Source organism: Kogia breviceps, chromosome 18 (genome assembly GCF_026419965.1).
Source record: "Kogia breviceps isolate mKogBre1 chromosome 18, mKogBre1 haplotype 1, whole genome shotgun sequence".
NCBI classification, from domain to species: Eukaryota; Metazoa; Chordata; class Mammalia; order Artiodactyla; family Physeteridae; genus Kogia; species Kogia breviceps.
In genome coordinates, this window is record NC_081327.1 from 58,433,390 (window position 1) to 58,450,941 (window position 17,552).

The 17,552-nt window shown below is 63.5% G+C and overlaps 1 protein-coding gene across 3 annotated transcripts; it reads left to right on the forward strand.

Moving 5' to 3' along the window:
- The first annotated feature begins 3,416 nt into the window (after window positions 1-3,416).
- LOC131745479 (tubulin beta-3 chain) lies at window positions 3,417-15,563 on the forward strand. Of its 3 annotated transcripts, XM_059045943.2 has the most exons (6): window positions 3,417-4,381; window positions 5,967-5,971; window positions 7,369-7,496; window positions 12,689-12,797; window positions 13,338-13,448; window positions 14,145-15,563. In XM_059045943.2, the coding sequence occupies exons 1-6, from the start codon at window positions 3,432-3,434 to the stop codon at window positions 15,218-15,220; spliced, it is 2,379 nt and encodes a 792-aa protein (XP_058901926.1). In that variant the 5' UTR covers window positions 3,417-3,431; the 3' UTR covers window positions 15,221-15,563. The 3 variants fall into 3 exon arrangements, with proteins under 3 accessions (XP_058901926.1, XP_066875595.1, XP_066875594.1); XM_067019494.1 differs by lacking the exons at window positions 3,417-4,381; window positions 5,967-5,971 and having other exon boundaries at window positions 6,856-7,816; XM_067019493.1 differs by lacking the exons at window positions 3,417-4,381; window positions 5,967-5,971 and having other exon boundaries at window positions 7,357-7,781.
- The last annotated feature ends 1,989 nt before the right edge of the window (window positions 15,564-17,552 follow it).

Below are 17,552 nucleotides of genomic sequence, written 5' to 3' on the forward strand. Positions count from 1 at the left end.
AACCACACGGGCTGCCTGTGACTGAGGATCCTGTTTGGTTCTGGAGGGATCCAGGCCACCAAGGCTGTGAGCCCCACGTGCTACCCTGTACGCCGGGTACCCTCCCAGCCCTGACCTCCACCCGCAGAGGCTGCCCGTGTGCTCCAGGGTGCGATTGGGGCCCCAGGACGGTCAGTGTGGGAGGAAGTGTGACCCAGCCATCTCCGGCATGCACCCAAGTCCTGGTCCGTCGGCCCGTCTTCCCAGGAAGTCTGTGGCATCCTGATCGTGATGTGGGGTCACCTGCTGCAGAGGCCTGTGAGGTCACCCCTCCAGCTGTTCCCGAGTCGTGGGCGCCTCTGTGCCTTGAACGCCCGTGGCGAGGACAGGGCCCTGCGGCGACGTGGTTACCCCTCCCTCCATCCACAGCCAGCTCGGAGACCGAGCCTGCCACATGGTCCCCACCAGGGTGGCCTGTGATGAACTTCAGCAAGTAGGACAGTCTGCTGGGGGCCTTCTGGGAAGGGCTTTGATCACTGAAAATGACAGGCGAGCAAGGAGAGCTTGGCACCCTACCTCTTCCACCCTTAAATACATTTAGGTGAGGGTGTGATGTGTGGAGCTACAGCAGCCGTCCTGCAACCAGGAATCAAAGTTTAAAATGAAGAGCCAGTGTCCTGGGGATAGTGAAGCAGAGGCTGGGCCCAGGCGGTGATGCAACCGCTCACCCCCCGGCCTGCCACCCACCCGGTGCTCTGTCACGCTGCCCTGTCTCATGGGGGTGAGAAGACAGCCAGGGCCCTCACATCTAGACACCTGCTGTAGAGGCTCAGCTGAGCACTCAGGCCTCTTGCGCTGCTCGTGGACTGCTGATGGGTTGTGCTCTTTCACATCAAGTCATACCCCACCTCAGGCCTTCAGCATGGGCACCAACGGGGGGGCACAAAAGCCCCTCCTTTCCCCGAGTTAAACTAAACTAGACAACCCTGGAACCCAGACCCTGTGACCCAGCTCTGGGCCAGGTCTTCCTGAGATGTCTCCGTGGCGAGGGGAGGGGGCAGGGGGACTGGCCGCACTCCCCGTGGCTGCCGTCGGGGGACCCCCCCATGAAGGCAGACCTCCCCGGCGTGGCCGTGGCGAGACAGGGGTGCCCCTTGGCTCTGCGGGCCGAAGCTCCTCGGGCTCCAGCTCCCGTGAGCTCCCTCACATGGTGAGCCTTTGTGTGCGGCGGGCCTGACCCTGTTCTGGTGCTGGGGACCCAGCACCGAGACAGTTCCTGCTCTCACAAACTCACGAGTGGTCGGCACGTGGTCTCATGTGGTGTGTCCTCTGAGGGGGTGGCCAGTCCTCACTTGCTTTCTTCCGGGGGCACCGGAGGTCGAGCGGGTAGGACTGGCCGCGGGGTTAGCTGTGGTTTCACGTGGACGTTTCCCAGGGCTGTGACCAATCGCAGCTCAGCTGTACCTGCTGTCCCCCTGCCTCGGGGTGAGAACCAGGCAGGGAGTCTCGAGGCCTCCCCAGGAAGAGGGCTGCGGTCTCATGGCAAAGGCTGCCCAGTTCTCCTGGCCTTTGAAGTCTCAGGCTGGGGGCGCTGGCCCTGGGGAGGCACGGCAATCTCAAAGGCCCCGTTTATGGAGCCGTGATGACACGTGAGCTAGAGGCAGGACACTGCTCGCCCGGCGGCCAGGGAGTCCTGGGACTCACGCGGCAGAGACACCGGGGTTCAGGGCAGCGGTGCCAGCACCGCCCCCACCGTGCCTCTGCCTCGTGGTCCTGCCCTGAGACCCTTTGCTCCCTTCGGCGTTCTCCACCAGGAGGTGGGGCGCCCTGGTTCCCGCGGAGCCCAGGCGAGGCCCTTCCTTCCACCCTCCTCTACGTGGCGGGTGGGGGACTCGTGCACGGCCAGAAACAGGCAAACAGGTCCAGCAGGGTGTAAAACGGTTTGGCGGAATCTACCAAAGCTGAAGGTGTGCCTCTGACCCTGCGGTCCCACCCCTGTGTGTCACCCAGCAGCGGTGTCTGTGACGGGCGGGGGCCACCCAAACGCCCACGCGGCCCGCGCGTTAACAACCGCTGCGTGCGTCCGCGAGGGTGTCTCAGTGCTGAGTGAGGAAGGGTCCAGAATCCACGCGTATCAGGTTCCAAAGCCGGCAAAGTTAACCGGTGGTCGGGGCCGGAGGACACCCCGGAGGGTCTGGTGCGGTCAGTGTTTGATTGACTGACTGATTTGGTCCTGCTTTCCCGGCTGTATTTGGATGAGGTGTGCACCGACCTGCATGTTTATGATTCGTGTACTCTCATGTACGGCGCGCTTCAATAAATAGCACCAGCAGAGGCAGAGGGGGAAAGAGCTGTGTGAGTCGTCAAGGGCAGGGAAGGGAGCTGACGCTGGTGAGCAGGTGCGCCCTCCCCCGTGTGCCGGGGGGCACAGGACGGACCCAAACAGGAACATCACAGCCCGGCGCCTTCAAAGCACCAGACCCTCGGCCGGCCTCTGACTTCCCCCACCCGTGAGGGGCTGGGCCGGCCCTGCGGTCCACGCCCACCCCGCCCTCAGAGGGGGCTTTGTCGTCAGCACCGAGCACTCTTTAGTGACAGAGGAGTGCTGGCTCGGCTGCCTTTACCTTTTGCAGAGGCAGTGGGGGGCCGTCGGGGGAGGTCTGGCAGCAGCTCTGTCCCTGTCCCTGCCCCTTCCCCGGCTGGGGGTCCTTGGGGCAGGGCCGCCTTCAGTCGGCGTTTAACGTGGGGCAGGCGGGTGTGTGTGTGTGTGTGTGTGTGTGTGTGTGTCTGTGTGTGTGTGTGTCTCTGTGTGTGTCTGTGTGTGTGTGTGTAGAGCGAATAGCCAGCCGCTGTTCCTGAGGCAGGATCGGACGGCTTCGGAGGGGGCGGTGGTCTTGCATCGGGCCTGGAAGAGGGCTGGAAGTCTCAGAGGCAGGTCCGGAGCGGGACCCCCGCGCCCGCGACACCTGGAGGGGAGGTGGGCTGAGCACGGGCGCGGCCGGCCAGACTGCAGTGGTCGGAGCGCCAGGCCGCCGGGACGGGCCCGGGGCCAGCTGCGCCATCTAGCGGCAGCCGTGGAGCTGCAGCCCGGGCCCGCGGCCGTCAAGGTGCCGCCCTCAGGAGGAGGGGCTCGCGGACGACTTTAAAGATGCTGAGGAAGGCAGGAAGTCCCGTAGGACCGGAGGTGGCCAGAGGCCTAGAACTGTCCGGATTTGGGCGACCGCGCCTCCAGGGAAGAGGGCGGGTGGACTGAGGACCAGGAGAGAGTCGCTGAGCCCGCAGGGCTGGCACCTGGGAGCTCGGGGTCCTGCCTGGGCTGGAGAGGCCCGGGGCCGTGCCAGGGCCGACATTTGTTCAGCCCAGGAGGACGCAGTGTGAGGGGCCTCCCGGTGGAGCCATGAGTTGAGCGGGACCCGGAGAGCAAGGAGCCCTTCCTGCTCCCTGGCAGGACGATGCCAGTGCTCGGCCCCCAGAGGCAGCTGCTGAGTCCCCTCAACTCCACGTCCCCAGCCACCCCCCGCCTCGGGCTGGCCGCCAACCAGACGGCGCCCCAGTGCCTGGAGGTGTCCGTTCCCGAAGGGCTGTTCCTCAGCTTGGGGCTGGTGAGTCTCGTGGAGAACGTGCTGGTGGTGGCCGCCATCATCAAGAACCGCAACCTGCACTCGCCCATGTACTACTTCATCTGCTGCCTGGCCGCGTCCGACCTGCTCGTGAGCGTCAGCAACGTGCTGGAGACGGCCGTCATGCTGCTGCTGGAGGCCGGCGCCCTGGCCCCTCGGGCTGCCGTGGTGCAGCGGCTGGACGACGTCATCGACGTGCTCATCTGCAGCTCCATGGTGTCCAGCCTCTGCTTCCTGGGCGCCATCGCCGTGGACCGCTACATCTCCATCTTCTACGCCCTGCGGTACCACAGCCTCGTGACACTGCCCAGGGCGTGGCGGGCCATGGCGGCCATCTGGGTGGCCAGCACCCTCGCCAGCACCCTCTTCATTGCCTACTACCACCACGCAGCCGTCCTGCTCTGTCTCGTAAGCTTCTTCGTAGCCATGCTGGTGCTCATGGCCGTGCTGTACGTCCACATGCTGGCCCGGGCGTGCCAGCACGCCCGGGGCATCGCCCGGCTCCACAAGAGGCGGCGCTCCGCCCAGCAGGGCTTCGGCCTCAAGGGCGCGGCCACCCTCACCATCCTGCTGGGCACCTTCTTCCTCTGCTGGGGCCCCTTCTTCCTGCACCTCTCGCTCATAGTCCTCTGCCCTCAGCACCCCACCTGCGGCTGCGTCTTCAAGAACTTCAACCTCTTCCTCACCCTCATCATCTGCAACGCCATCGTGGACCCTCTCATCTACGCCTTCCGCAGCCAGGAGCTCCGGAAGACGCTCCGGGAGGTGCTGCAGGGCTCCTGGTGAGCTGCGGGGCCCGGGGAGGAGGTGCTGTCGTGAGGCCCAAGCCCTGGGCGGCCGGGGCAGTCCCTTGGCAGAGAGGAGGGGCAGGCCATCTCTGCAGGGGTGTACGCGCGGACCCTCTGGGGCCCGAGAGGGGAATGGCACGGAGCTCCGGGAGGAGCTGTGGGGGATGGAGGAGGCTGGGGAGACGGCGGGGCACTGCCCACGTCTGTGGAGTCCCCCCTCATCCAGAGACCCGCCGCACCCACTCTGGGGACTGCCCCCCCCCGCCACCCCGCCCACTGGGATGTGCAGTGTGGTGGCAAAAGCTGTCGGCAGGCAGTGCTGCTCCAAGGACTTTGTGGCCAGCAAGGGGGAGGGCGTGGAGCCACAGCGGGAGGGTGGGGCTTCTCTCTTCTAAGGCTCAGCCCATCTGTTGACCCCGCACGCCCCCCCCCCCCCCCCCGGCAGACAGTGCCCGCCGACACCTGCTCTGGGTGAAGCGGGAGCCATCGGCCTGAATCGGGGACCAGTACCCAGGCTCCTGGGGCCAGGAAGCAATCTGGTAATAAATTCTATGCTTGGTGCAGCCTCCTTGCCATCTGTCTTGCCTCCTTCCAGAAGCTGCTCGAAGCTTGAGGTGGAGGAGTGGGGGCGGGGCTGAGGAGGGGAAGGAAGGAAGGAAATCCCAGGAACCAGCCAGAAACTGTGGCTGGCCTGCCCAGGTGAGGAACCAACAGCCCCACCTGGGGGAGAGCGTGGAGAACCCGACCACACCCACTCGATCCTGTGCCTTTGCTTTCTCTCTGGGGTGCAAACCCCAGCCCAGAGCAACTGGAGTAAGGGCAGCAGCTCCCCTGCCCCCAGTCACCACCGTGGTGACAAGACCCCAGCACTGTCCCGGCGCCCTCGACAGCAGAGGCAGGACCACAGTGACCCATGTGTGACCCTGGCCAGAGCACGGCCCCCTCCGGCCCGGTCCCGCAGCCCCTCGTCCGTATCCCTGCCTCGTCCAGCGGCAGGGTGGCCCGGAGGCTGCGGTCTGCTCTCTTCCAAGTACTGCCCTTCCGGGAGGAGGGTCAGGGCTCCACCAGCCCTGGGGAGTGGGAGGCAAGGCCGCCCAGAAGGCGGTGAGGCTGTGCAGGGGCTGCAGGGGTGTCCAAGCCCCAGGGGAGTGGCCTCTGCGGTGGGCCGTGCTGACCGATGCCCGGAGCCCTCGGGTCCTCGCTCTGCTGCAAGCCGGGGCTGAGTTCCCACCCGCTTCCTCCACAGACACAGCACACATTCGGCCCCCTTCCTGGTGCAGGCTCAGTGGAGGAACACTGATGCTATCAGCCAACTCCAAGGCAGGTCTAGTAAAGCCTGCAGCCCCTGCCACCCCCTGGCCGGCCACCCGAGCGAGCCCTGTCCCGGCCAGTTCCTGCCCGCCCACCACTGGCAGCTCCAGCCCTGACTGCTGGCCTCCTCGGGGCTGGGAGCTGGTTCCCAGCAGGGCCGGCTTTTGCTGGGAGACAGGATGATGAGTCAGCCTCGAGCCGGGCACCAGAGCCCTCTGGGGATGGAGGGGGAGCTGGCCTGGGCCGATGCCATCCTGCAGGGCGGCAGGGCCGGTGATGGGTCCTGGTCAACAGGATGCAAAGCTTCTTCCTTTGCTCAACAGGGAGGCGCAGCCAGCTCCACTCTCACCAGGACCCCCTGAACGGGGACAGGGAGGGGCCCCAGGCGGCTGGAAGCCAACCACAGAAAGCCACATCACGGACGTGTTGTGAGGGAGGGCGTCTCTCGAGAACAAAAGGCCCATTTCTAGACTTGCCAAACTGGGGAAGCTGCAAGAGGAGAGAGAGAGGGGCGCGCACACAGCTACACCACACAAGCAGCGTGAGCGCACAGACAGGAACAGGTCCGCACGCTGTGGCTGAGGCCCCTCCTGAGGATTTTGTTACTGAAATATCAGGAGGATTTTACGATAGGCGGTTTCACTATAACGTCTGACCCCAGCCGACTGCTAGGCCAGTGGGTTGTCCAGCCTCTGAACTGCGTGTCCACTTCACCGCCTCCCTTCTCTCCCTTATGCGCACACCATCTCCCTACGTGGCTCCCCTAGCCCACCGAATTTCCTTGGCCTCACTTGGACCAAGACTCCAGGGGTACAGGTGACATCAGGGAGAGTGAGTCAGACAGAAACCACTGCCCTCCCCCACCCCCACCCCCGTTAGTTCTGTGCCTGGCTTGTTTGTGTCCTTATGACGATTCCCGACACCGATGTTCACTGAGCAGCAGCTACGTGCCAGGTGCTGTGCCTGGCAGGGGTACAAAGCGGCCCCACCTGCTAGGTCCATTTGGAATCTCATGGCAGCCCCCTGGGGAAGAAGGGGCAGGTGGCATCCCCCAGTGCAGAGAAGAACAGTGGAACTCCGAGCTGCCATAGCAACGCACCGCCACCCTCCTGCACTCACAGCCCTTCTGACTCAGACGTTTGGGAGCCCTGCCCCACGATTTCTTTCTTCTGGAGAGAAGTCGGTGCCTGCTGCAGCCTTTGCCCGGCTACCCCACCATTAAGGGACCCGGCAAAACTCAGAGTACCTGGTCCGCCCCTTCGCGACACAAGACAGGGAGCTGGGAGGCGTCCATGTTGGCTTTTCGGGGTGGGAAGTGGGGTTGGTCCCTAGACAGGTGTGGACAAGAAGGACCCTCCTCGCAAAGCCGAGGGGGGAGGCTGCCGCTGGGGTGGGATAGAGGCGGCAGCCGGGCCGGGGCCGACGGCCAAGGGGGCTTCTATTGTCCTCCCTGGAGCTCGCCGGCCCCTCCTTTCGGGTGCGCGGTCCCCAGACCCCTGGGGCGGCGGGAGGAGGCGCTGCAGCGCGCGGCGGAGCGGGGATGCGCGGTGCTGATGCTGCAGCCCTGCCGCATTCTGCGGCGGCGTCCCCGGATTGGCCGCGCGCGATGACGCCAGGCCGGGCGCGGCGGGCGGGGCCCAGCCTATAAGAGCGGGCGGCGGGGGCGGCAGATCCTCCGCAGCCAGCCCCGGCCCCAGCGCGTCCGCCTGCGTCCCGCAGCCGCCCGCCCCACGCACCGAGCATGAGGGAGATCGTGCACATCCAGGCCGGCCAGTGCGGCAACCAGATCGGGGCCAAGGTGAGGCCGCGCGCCGCCCCCCTGCGCCGGGCCCCGCACCCGGCGCGCCTCTCGCGTCCCCCGCCCCCTCCTCGGGCCGGTCCCTGGGGGGAGGGAAGCAGGCAGGCGGTGCGCGCAGAGCCGCACCCCGAGCCTCGCTCGCCACGGCGAAGCCTCGAAGCAAAGGATGGGCTGCCCTCGCTGCGGGCTGCCGGGACGCCGGGTCGTGCCCTCTCCGCCATCCCCGCCTCCGCCTTTCCTCTGCCCCTACCGGGCTCACCTCGGGCCTGCGGGAGCGCAGCGCAGGTCAGCCGCTAGACTGCATCCGCCCGCAGCTGCAGGTGCGGGGTGGGGTGGGGGCGGCGCTGGCTGGGCGTGGCCCTCTTCTCTGGGGTCACAGTGCAGACTCGGGCGAGATGGGTGGGGTGGGCAGGTTTGGGTGGGGCTCGCCCCAAAGCCATAATGATTCCCCCCCCACGGCACGCCAGTAACTTGGTACCTACCCTCCAAGCGTCCCTAGCCGCCCCAAGCCCCCGCCTAGCTTTGACCACCCTCAGCTTCCTGGCCCCACCCTTTTCCTTTGTTGGGGGAGGCACTGGGCCCGGACTCGGGGTGACCTTGGTCGAGGGCTGGACTCTCCGTCAGCGCAGCCCTGCCTGGGCAACCCCTCGCCCCTCGCCACAGGGTTGGATCAAACCCACGTAGGGACCGCGAGTCTCGGGGTCGGACGTGGGAACAAAGCCGGGGTGGGCGGGTGGGGTCGAGAGCTACCTCACCACTAGGCCCCTCCCGTCCATTGTTAGCCCACCTCACAGATGTTGGAACTGAGGCGGGAAGGGGATGGCGTCATCCCCAGGCGAACCCCGGAGGCGGGTGTCCCGTCCCTAAGTCCAGGGAAGCTGTGTCTTGCCCAAGGTCACACAGCAAGTGGAGACAGAGCCTCTCCACCTTCCGGCTCTCGGTCTCTGTAGATGCCCAGCGCAGGGCTCAGGCTGGGTGGGTGCGGCCTGCTGTCCCCCGTGCTCTCCTCAGAACAATATGGGGGGGGGCGGGGGGCTTTGTCAGCACCAAGGCCAGGGACCCAGCGAGGGATGGTGTCGAGCAGTGGGAGGAGACAGGTCCTGGAGGGGAAGGGGCCGGGAAAGGCTTCCTCAGGAGGCTGTCGCCATGGAAACCGGGCGAGAACAAAAAGCTAATTACAACAGGGCTGGGGCAGCCACGTGGCTGACATGTAAATTGCAACTTGGGCTCTAGGGTGGAGGCGCCTCACATTGGGGGGAGGGCGTAGTGGGGAGACACCCTAATCACCGAGGAGACAGCTGTGCCTGCCTGAGGAAGGGGCTGGGGGAGGGGAGGCCTGGGGGACCAAGGCCTCAAATTAAGTCAGGGCTCTGGGGGCTGTCACTGACATCTGCCCCGGACGGGCACAAGGGGCCGTGGGCTCATTAATGGTCACAGGGGCCAGGCCTGCCCTGAGGACGTGCTCCTCCGAGAGTCAGGGGTCACTGAAGGAAAGCATGGCAGCTGGAGTCCCACCATGAGCCCGGGGGAGCGGTGGTCCTGTCACGGGGCTTCCTTCTATGGCTGCACCGGCACTGAGCAGGCAAACGCAGGTTTATGCCCAGCTGCAGCCCCATGGGTGGGGGGCAGGGCTGGACAGTGACCTCCGCAGAGATTTTTTTTCCCTGCTTCAAGTGCAGTGGCCCTTGGGTTTGCTCATTACTTTTTATTCATTTTGGCTGAATTTCCTTAACTCTTGCTTGTTTTTAAAACGAATATCTGATCCTTTTTAACAATGCAAAAGAGAGAGTGGTGGATTTGGGGGGGAGGGGGGATCGTTTCTTCCCTTTCAACCGCTGCCCTTTGCAGTGACCCATGGAAGCAGTCTAGTGGTTTCCTTGTGGCCCTCCCTGCCCTGGAAAATCTCCAGGACCAAACTGGACGCGCTCACAGCGTGTGCGGATTTGCCTGACCCGGCGCCCAGCACCTGCCCTGTGGACAGGCAGGCGTTCCTCGGCCATTTTTGTCTCCAGCTTCCGTACTGGTTGTGGCCTCCTGGTGGAGGGAGAGCAAACTTTTCTCGCCCATCACCAGCAGTAGCTGCCTGGGGTGGGCAAGGGGGACTGCTTCCCCTGCTTGGGGGCGGGCTGCCCGCTCCGGGCAGGGCCTGGCTGCGGGTGGGGATGGGAGTGGAAGTTATGGAGGGAGGTCAGGGCGATCGGGGCCAGGAGAGGGCACGGCTCTCCTGAGAGGTGACATGACAGCATTTATGACTCGTGACAATGACCACTGCGTGCTGGGCGCTGCGCCTCTCCAGGCTGCGGTGGGAATGGGTTTCGCCCTTCCCCCAGGGGTTAAAAAAAAAACGCCTGGGAGGGACGGGGCAGGAGTCTGAATCTAGGCCTGTGCGGACACATCAAGATGGGCAGGGAGCCCCCAGCTCCCACAGTGGGCCGGAGTCTGGGGACCCCACCCTCCTCCCCCAGGGGGCAGGGCCGTCCTGGAGCCTTTGTCTGCGCCCAGCCTCTCGGCCGCTGGGCGGGGCCTCGGAAGGGCGGGCCCTGGCCCTGACAGCCAATGGGAAGAGGAATTTCCTGGTTTCCGTGCCCCATCCCCACGCCCGCCCCTCCCATTTGGGTCCTGTGGGTGCTGGCTGTGCACGGGCCGGGGAGGGGCATGGGGTCCTAGAGGGGCTGAACGCCCCCCAGTCGGCCAGCGCTCCCTCCCGGGAGCCAGTGCACCCCTCTTGCCTTGGGCTCCTGCGCGCGCCCCGCCACCTCCCCGCCCACGAGGGTAGGCGCCGCAAAGGTCAGCACCACGGACAGCGCCGCGGCGCACGCCCCCAGCTCGAGACAAAACCGCGGGGTCTGAAATAGGAGCCCTGGCCCGGCCCCTGGGGTCCACGCGCCGTCTGGCAGTTTTCTCATCTGTAGTGATGATCATGATTATTCTTTAATTTATAAAATAGTATTTTGTTATTTATTAAATGTTATATGATCTGTATATATAATATATTCTACTAAGTTTTTATTATTTTAAATTACAACTCGTATTTGTTTTAGCTACAAAAGCTATTATTAACATATTCTCCTTCTAAAAAGTCGAAACATTGCAGATAAGGCTCAAGTGCCCATGTAAGCACCTCACCCCTCTCGGTCCCTCTCTTCAGGCAGGACAAGTTATTCTCCACGATTCTAGTCCATCTGCTGTGCATATGCACCTACGTATAAAAAATATAGCATCTGCCGCGAGATTTTTGCTTTTACTCTGTATATCATTGCAATTTGCTGACTGCTTTTTATGTGTCAGGCCTCGAGCTGACCACTTGAAGTGGGTGTCATATTATGTCCACTTTACAGATGAGAAAACGGAGGTCCTGAGAGGTAGCGTCACTGGCACACACTGGCCAGTGCCGGCGTCTGCACTCACTCTGCTCTGCTGCCTCCCGGAAGCCTATGCATCCCACTGAGGGGTCCAGAGAACTTTCCATAGATGTGTTGGTGGCTCGGTGGCCGAGTCACTCTGTCCCCCTCCCACACTTGCCATCTCAAGCTCATCCCTTCTCTACAGGGGCTGTGGGTGTCTCTGAAGCCAGAGGTCTGGGGTGTCCCAGGGCTGTGGGAACCAAGGCCCCCGGCTCACACTCTCCTGAGGAGGGCGTGGGGAGCCAAGCAGTGGGAGGGAGCTCTGATCAGGCCCTGAATGCCTCAGTGACACCTCTCATTACAGCGTTAATGCACACTTCGTGCAGAAAAAAAGAAGAAAACTTATCAATGACAGAAACACACAAAGGAGGAAGAAGTCCGGCCCCCACTCTTGCTGAGAGCTGACCTCTGATAACAGTGTCTCTGGGTGAAATGCCAAGATTCTTCTGTACATTTTATAATAGTGACAGTTCATACTTTTCAGGTTTTAACATTTTTAAATTTTTAATGGTTTTTTTTTTTTTTTTGAAGTTAACACGTGCACATGACAAAAATTCCAAAAGAACCAAATGGTGTGCAGTGCCAAAGCCTCTCCCCCAACCCAGGACCACTCTCAGGCACGGCTGCCGGGAGCAGATTTTTGAATGTCTGTCAGAGACATCTATATATAGATGCGCACGTGAAAACGGATTTCTAACTGCTTTTCTCCCTGAGCAGTCTTCTCCCCAGCACATGACCCATATGTAGGGGCCCTTTGCTTCTTGGGGCCTTCACAGCCATTCTTCTGAGTCACCCCAACCCCGAGGGGCAAAGGGGAGGGGCACTGGTAAGCCACACGGTGTGTGACCACGTCCCCCCCCTGCACGGGCAGCTGTGCTCTGGGACAGCCTGGAAGCGCCCCTGGGGCGAGCACAGAGCACTGTGCAGCCTTCCCTTCACCCAGGGCGGGTGTCTTTGCGTGCTAATGATCCCACAGGGCACTCACCGTTCGCAGGCTCTGTGCAGAGTAACTTGCTTTATTCTCACAGCAACCTGGCTTCATCATCAGGCCCGCTGAACAGGTGAGGCCACTGAGGCCCAGAGAATCTTCAGGACCTGCCCAAGGTCACGCAGCTGGCAAGGGGGGGTCCTGCCCCGCCCCAGTCCTGAGAGAAGTGCAGTGGGCTCCCGCCCAGGGCAAGCAGGGCAGGAGGCCGTGGGGAGAGTGAGCCCTTGAAGCTGGGGCTGTGCCCTCTCAGCTTGGACAGGCTGGGTGACCCCAGGCAAGTGATTCCTCACTCAGGCCCCCGTGGTTCCTGTTGGCTGAGGCTGCTGATGTGCTGGACGCCGCCAGGCCCTGTCACTGGACATCTTTGCCCCGACACCGAGGGGCACGCGTATCCTGGACCCTGTCTCCAGCACCGACCTTCTCTGTGCTTCAGCTTTCTCGTCTGAAAGGAGGGGATTAAAAACGAAACACCCCAAGAGGGGGTTTGTTACTCATGGAGAAGTGGACGGTCCAAGGCCCCTGGTCACCAAGTGCAGAGCTGGGGTCTGGGGACCCGGGTCTGTGTCAGTTGAGCCCTGAACCACCCTGAAGGCTCTGGTCTCCGTGGACACGCATGTTTATTATGACAATTTTCTTACAGATGACAGAGCTAGGGGGGCTTTTTCAAAGTCGCTCAAAGGGACTAGTGCAGGCTTTGGGTCCAAGCCCCTAATTTTGTACCAGGGCTTCAAGGCTGGAAGGGAGGGAAGGGGCCTGGTGGGGGTCACGACCACCTACTGACCCCTCCGTTCCCCCTGCAGTTCTGGGAGGTCATCAGCGACGAGCACGGGATAGACCCCAGTGGCAATTATGTAGGGGACTCGGACCTGCAGCTGGAACGCATCAGCGTCTACTACAACGAGGCCTCTTGTGAGCCCCCATCCTGGACCGAGGGGGTGGGGGTGGGGGGACCTTGACTGCTGGGTCCCAGTATCTCTGCCCTCTTTTCGGTTGGCTGGCAGGTGCAACCGGAGACTCACAGAATAAAGACAGGGCATCCTAATAACCCGAGCGAGATTCAAATGTGTTTAATGGCCATGAGACACACGCACAGTCCGGTGGAACGGCCAGGGCTGGGCAGGGTCCCAAAGGCCCCTTCAGGAGGCCCATGGGAGGGTCCAGAGCAGGGGTTACCTGGAGAGGTCGGGCAGGGGCTACTCAGCAACTGGTGCTAAATGGTGTCTTTAGTGAGCTGGCAAAATATTAGGCTGCCCATGTAGCCATGGGATTTGGTCCTGGCTGTCCGGATGTCAACCATGACTCCCTTTTCACACATGGCTCCTGCCTCTCTGACCACAGAGTCTGAGCTCTTAGGGCGAGAGCACGAGGCTGGCAGTCCGGGGCAGGACTCAGGGGGCAGGAGGGGCGCCTAGCTTCTGTGACCCACGTAACCCACCCCTCTGCCCTCAGCTCACAAGTATGTGCCTCGGGCCATCCTGGTGGACCTGGAGCCTGGAACCATGGACAGCGTCCGCTCTGGGGCCTTCGGGCACCTCTTCAGGCCTGACAACTTCATCTTCGGTAAGTTTCTCCTGCCCCAGCCTCTCCTGGTGGACCCCCACTGCCCACAAACCCAGATCAACAGAAACAAGGGCAGAGTCACCCCTCCCTGTGACCCTGCAGAGCAGACCCGATCTCCCCAATTTGCAGCTTGGGACAGAGTCCCCGAGAAAGGGGACTTGTGATTTCAAGCGGAACGATGTGTGAAGCAGAGGCTTGAGCTCACAGGATCCTTAGAGAGATGGGGGTGGGGGCGGGGGCGGGGAGGCAGAAGTAGAGCCCCAGAGGATACCAGCTCACGAGCACGCAACGTTGCTGTGGTCAGGACCGCTGTCCTCACGCCCGTGACTCTGGTGGCAGGGCCCTGGGTGCTCACACAGTGACAGGAGGGAGGCCACACCCCACTTCCACCCCCCCCCCCAGTGCTCAGCACCCCAACCGATGGGCCTGACCCTCCTCCCGACCCCGGGCTGCAAGGGACGCCGGGGGTTGCAACTTACCCTTCCAGCACAGCCGGCCAGAGGGTGGGAGGACTGGAGGGGAGGGCTGATCGGCTCCCCACATGGTGTGGCTGGTGCTAAGAGCCAGGGAGGGGGTGAGAAGGTACGGGCAACCCCACTTCACGGAGGGTAAACGGGCACAGGGCTGCGTCCGCGGTTGCCCTCAGGCAGGCGCTGGAGGTCTGACCCCGTCCGTGTCCCCCTGCTCCCGTCCCAGGTCAGAGCGGGGCCGGCAACAACTGGGCCAAGGGCCACTACACGGAGGGCGCCGAGCTGGTGGACTCGGTCCTGGACGTGGTGCGGAAGGAGTGTGAGAATTGCGACTGCCTGCAGGGCTTCCAGCTGACGCACTCGCTGGGCGGCGGCACGGGCTCGGGCATGGGGACCCTCCTCATCAGCAAGGTCCGCGAGGAGTACCCCGACCGCATCATGAACACCTTCAGCGTGGTGCCCTCGCCCAAGGTGTCGGACACGGTGGTGGAGCCCTACAACGCCACGCTGTCCATCCACCAGCTGGTGGAGAACACGGACGAGACCTACTGCATCGACAACGAGGCGCTGTACGACATCTGCTTCCGCACCCTCAAGCTGGCCACGCCCACCTACGGGGACCTCAACCACCTGGTGTCGGCCACCATGAGCGGGGTCACCACCTCCCTGCGCTTCCCGGGCCAGCTCAACGCCGACCTGCGCAAGCTGGCCGTGAACATGGTGCCCTTCCCGCGCCTGCACTTCTTCATGCCCGGCTTCGCGCCGCTGACCGCCCGCGGCAGCCAGCAGTACCGCGCGCTGACGGTGCCCGAGCTCACGCAGCAGATGTTTGACGCCAAGAACATGATGGCCGCCTGCGACCCGCGCCACGGCCGCTACCTGACCGTGGCCACCGTCTTCCGGGGCCGCATGTCCATGAAGGAGGTGGACGAGCAGATGCTGGCCATCCAGAGCAAGAACAGCAGCTACTTCGTGGAGTGGATCCCCAACAACGTGAAGGTGGCCGTGTGCGACATCCCGCCCCGCGGGCTCAAGATGTCCTCCACCTTCATCGGCAACAGCACGGCCATCCAGGAGCTGTTCAAGCGCATCTCGGAGCAGTTCACGGCCATGTTCCGCCGCAAGGCCTTCCTGCACTGGTACACGGGCGAGGGCATGGACGAGATGGAGTTCACCGAGGCCGAGAGCAACATGAACGACCTGGTGTCCGAGTACCAGCAGTACCAGGACGCCACGGCCGAGGAGGAGGGGGAGATATACGACGACGAGGAGGAGGAGTCCGAGGCCCAGGGCCCCAAGTGAGGCAGCTGAAGGGGGGCGACGCGGCCGCGGCCAGGACCCACAGGTCTGGCCCCTGAGCCATGCGGCCACTGACACACCCCCGCCCTTTCCCCCACCAGGCCCGCTCATGTCACCCTAGGGCTCCCAAGTGTGTGTCCTTTAGTATCGACAGCAGCCCCGCCCTGTGTCGGTCTTCTCGGCTGTCTTCCGCCATAGGTCGAATCCATTTTGTCTGGCCCGTTTGTCTCTCTGCTTTATTATTAGCTCCAGGCCTGATGTTTTATGGTTTGTTTTGTTTTTTTTTTACTGGTTTGTGTTTATATCTTGGGGGGGGGACACTTAATAAATTTATTGCTGTCAGGTACCCGTGCCTCGTGCTGGAGATTTCTTCTTATTCTGGAAAGTTGGGGCCCGCGGGGTGAGCAGGGGCAGACGGGGAGGCCCGGCGGCGGGGGCAGGACAGAGCGTCAGCGTCTCCCAGTGGGGGCTGAGATGGGCCTGTGCTTGGCACCTGCAGCTGTCCCAGGGTGCAGCCCCTGGCAGGGGAGCTCCTGGCGGTGGTGCTGGAGAAGGTGGCCGTGGCTGCAGGAAGCCCAGGCGTGCTCTCAGGCGACCCGGGACAAGCCCCAGTCCCCTCCGGGGTGACTCGTGCCGCAGAGCTTTCCTCTGGCTTCTCCGGGTGCTAGACGTTAGAGTTAGAGGCAGGCAGCCGAGACCCAAAGGGGAGTCAGGAAGGGGGGACCGTGAGGGCTCCCCCCCGCCCCCCGGAAAAGGTGGTGTGCTGGAGGGCGGGGGCTTGAGCCCTGCGGAAGGGCGGGGCGGCTCAGCGAGTTGTGGGCACAGCGCCCCCTGGCGGTCGTGTCCTGTGGCCGCAGCGCGCCCAGGGTCCCGCGGGAAGGGGGAAGCCTGGCCGCCCCCTCCTCGTCTAGGGAGAGGGGTGGAATCCCAGAGGCGCTGCGTGCCCGGGGCCCAGGTGAGCCCGTGCAGAGCTGGACGGGCCCAGACCCTCTGCCCTCGGCCTCCCCACACCCCACCCCTCGAAGCCAAGGATCTCATCAAGCCCAGCTCCCCCTGGGACACCCCTGCACCCCACCCTTCTGTGTGGATACCCGGGAAAGAGAGAGGCCGAAGGGGCTGATCTGGACCAGGGGACGGAGCCCCGAGAGGGCCGGGCATCCAGGCCTCTGGCAGGAGCGGATGCTTCCAGGCGCCTGCTCCGGGCCAGCCCAGCGCTAAGCCCGTCGCGCGGCTGGCCCCGAGGAGCTGTGCTCGCGCGCCTCACGCGCGGGGCGGCCGGGTTACAGTGAGTGTGACTGTTGTGTGGAGGGTCTGGGCCCTGCGCTGGGCCCTCCTCTCGGGGGGCGGGTTGAAGGCCCCAACTCCACGTCCACGGCAGCCTCACAGGGCTGCGGCCTCCATGCACTGCGGGGGAGGCGTGTCCACAGCTCAGGTTCTCAGGCGGCTCAGCGACCCCCAAAGACCTGGGTCCCCCGCCGGGTGTTGACAAAGGTGCTCCCGTATTGCCAGGTGCTCATGCTGGGTCCCCCGGTCCACGCGGTCTTCCCGGGCTCTCCCCCGAGGGGCGGGAACCTGTGCCTCGTTTAACCTTTACAGTGAGGCCACCAGGTTTCCAGGCAAGAAACGAGGCTCAGAGACGTGAGTGTCTGCCCGTCGGCAGGTGGCACAGCCGGGGGTCCGGCCCAGGCTGTGTATCTCCCCACTTCGCTTAAAGTGGCCACAGATCCGCTTCCTTCCTGAGCGCCTGCACCTGTGAGAACTTCGTCCTGGCTCGGGTCCCTTAGACGAAGCTGGCCTCCTTGGGCCACGCCACCTCCTCCGCCTAGACTGCAGCCCCCCTCTAGCACTCACGACGGCCTAGGACGCCGCTGTGGCTCCCCGGGGTTCCTCTCCTGCGGGAGGGGCTTGGCGCGCCCTCCCTCCAGCCCTCCCTCCAGCCCTCCCTCCACTCCTGCTGGGTTCCTCGCCCCGTCCCTTGAGCCTCCGGCTCCCTTTCTTATGAGGGGCCACTGAGTTCTCTCCTGGTTTCCTCAGTCCGAGCCTCACTCCTTACCCTACCTCGCAGCCACTGAGGAGCAGAGACAAGCCCTCCCTGGGCTGTGCGTGAATTCAATGACCCACAGAGTCCCCGAGCGAGGCGAATGGCCGCGCTTTCTGTCAGTGCATTTCAGAGTGCTTCTCTGTGCATCTGAAATCAGGAACACACGTGGAAAGTGGCTGGAACGGCATATGGCCCGTAACAAAAGCCCTAAGTGTTAGCTCTTACATGCCTGTTATTATTGGTGAGGCGAGATTATTTGCAGGGATGCCTGGACAGGAGGGAGGCAGGAGAAGC

Excerpts from the sequence above, each read along its gene's own strand:
- LOC131745479 (XM_059045943.2), top strand. The coding sequence starts at position 3,432 with ATGCCAGTGCTCGGCCCCCAGAGGCAGCTGCTGAGTCCCCTCAACTCC. Across the intron at positions 7,497-12,688 it reads GCAACCAGATCGGGGCCAAG|TTCTGGGAGGTCATCAGCGA; the intron begins GTGAGGCCGCGC and ends TTCCCCCTGCAG. Across the intron at positions 12,798-13,337 it reads CTACTACAACGAGGCCTCTT|CTCACAAGTATGTGCCTCGG; the intron begins GTGAGCCCCCAT and ends CTCTGCCCTCAG.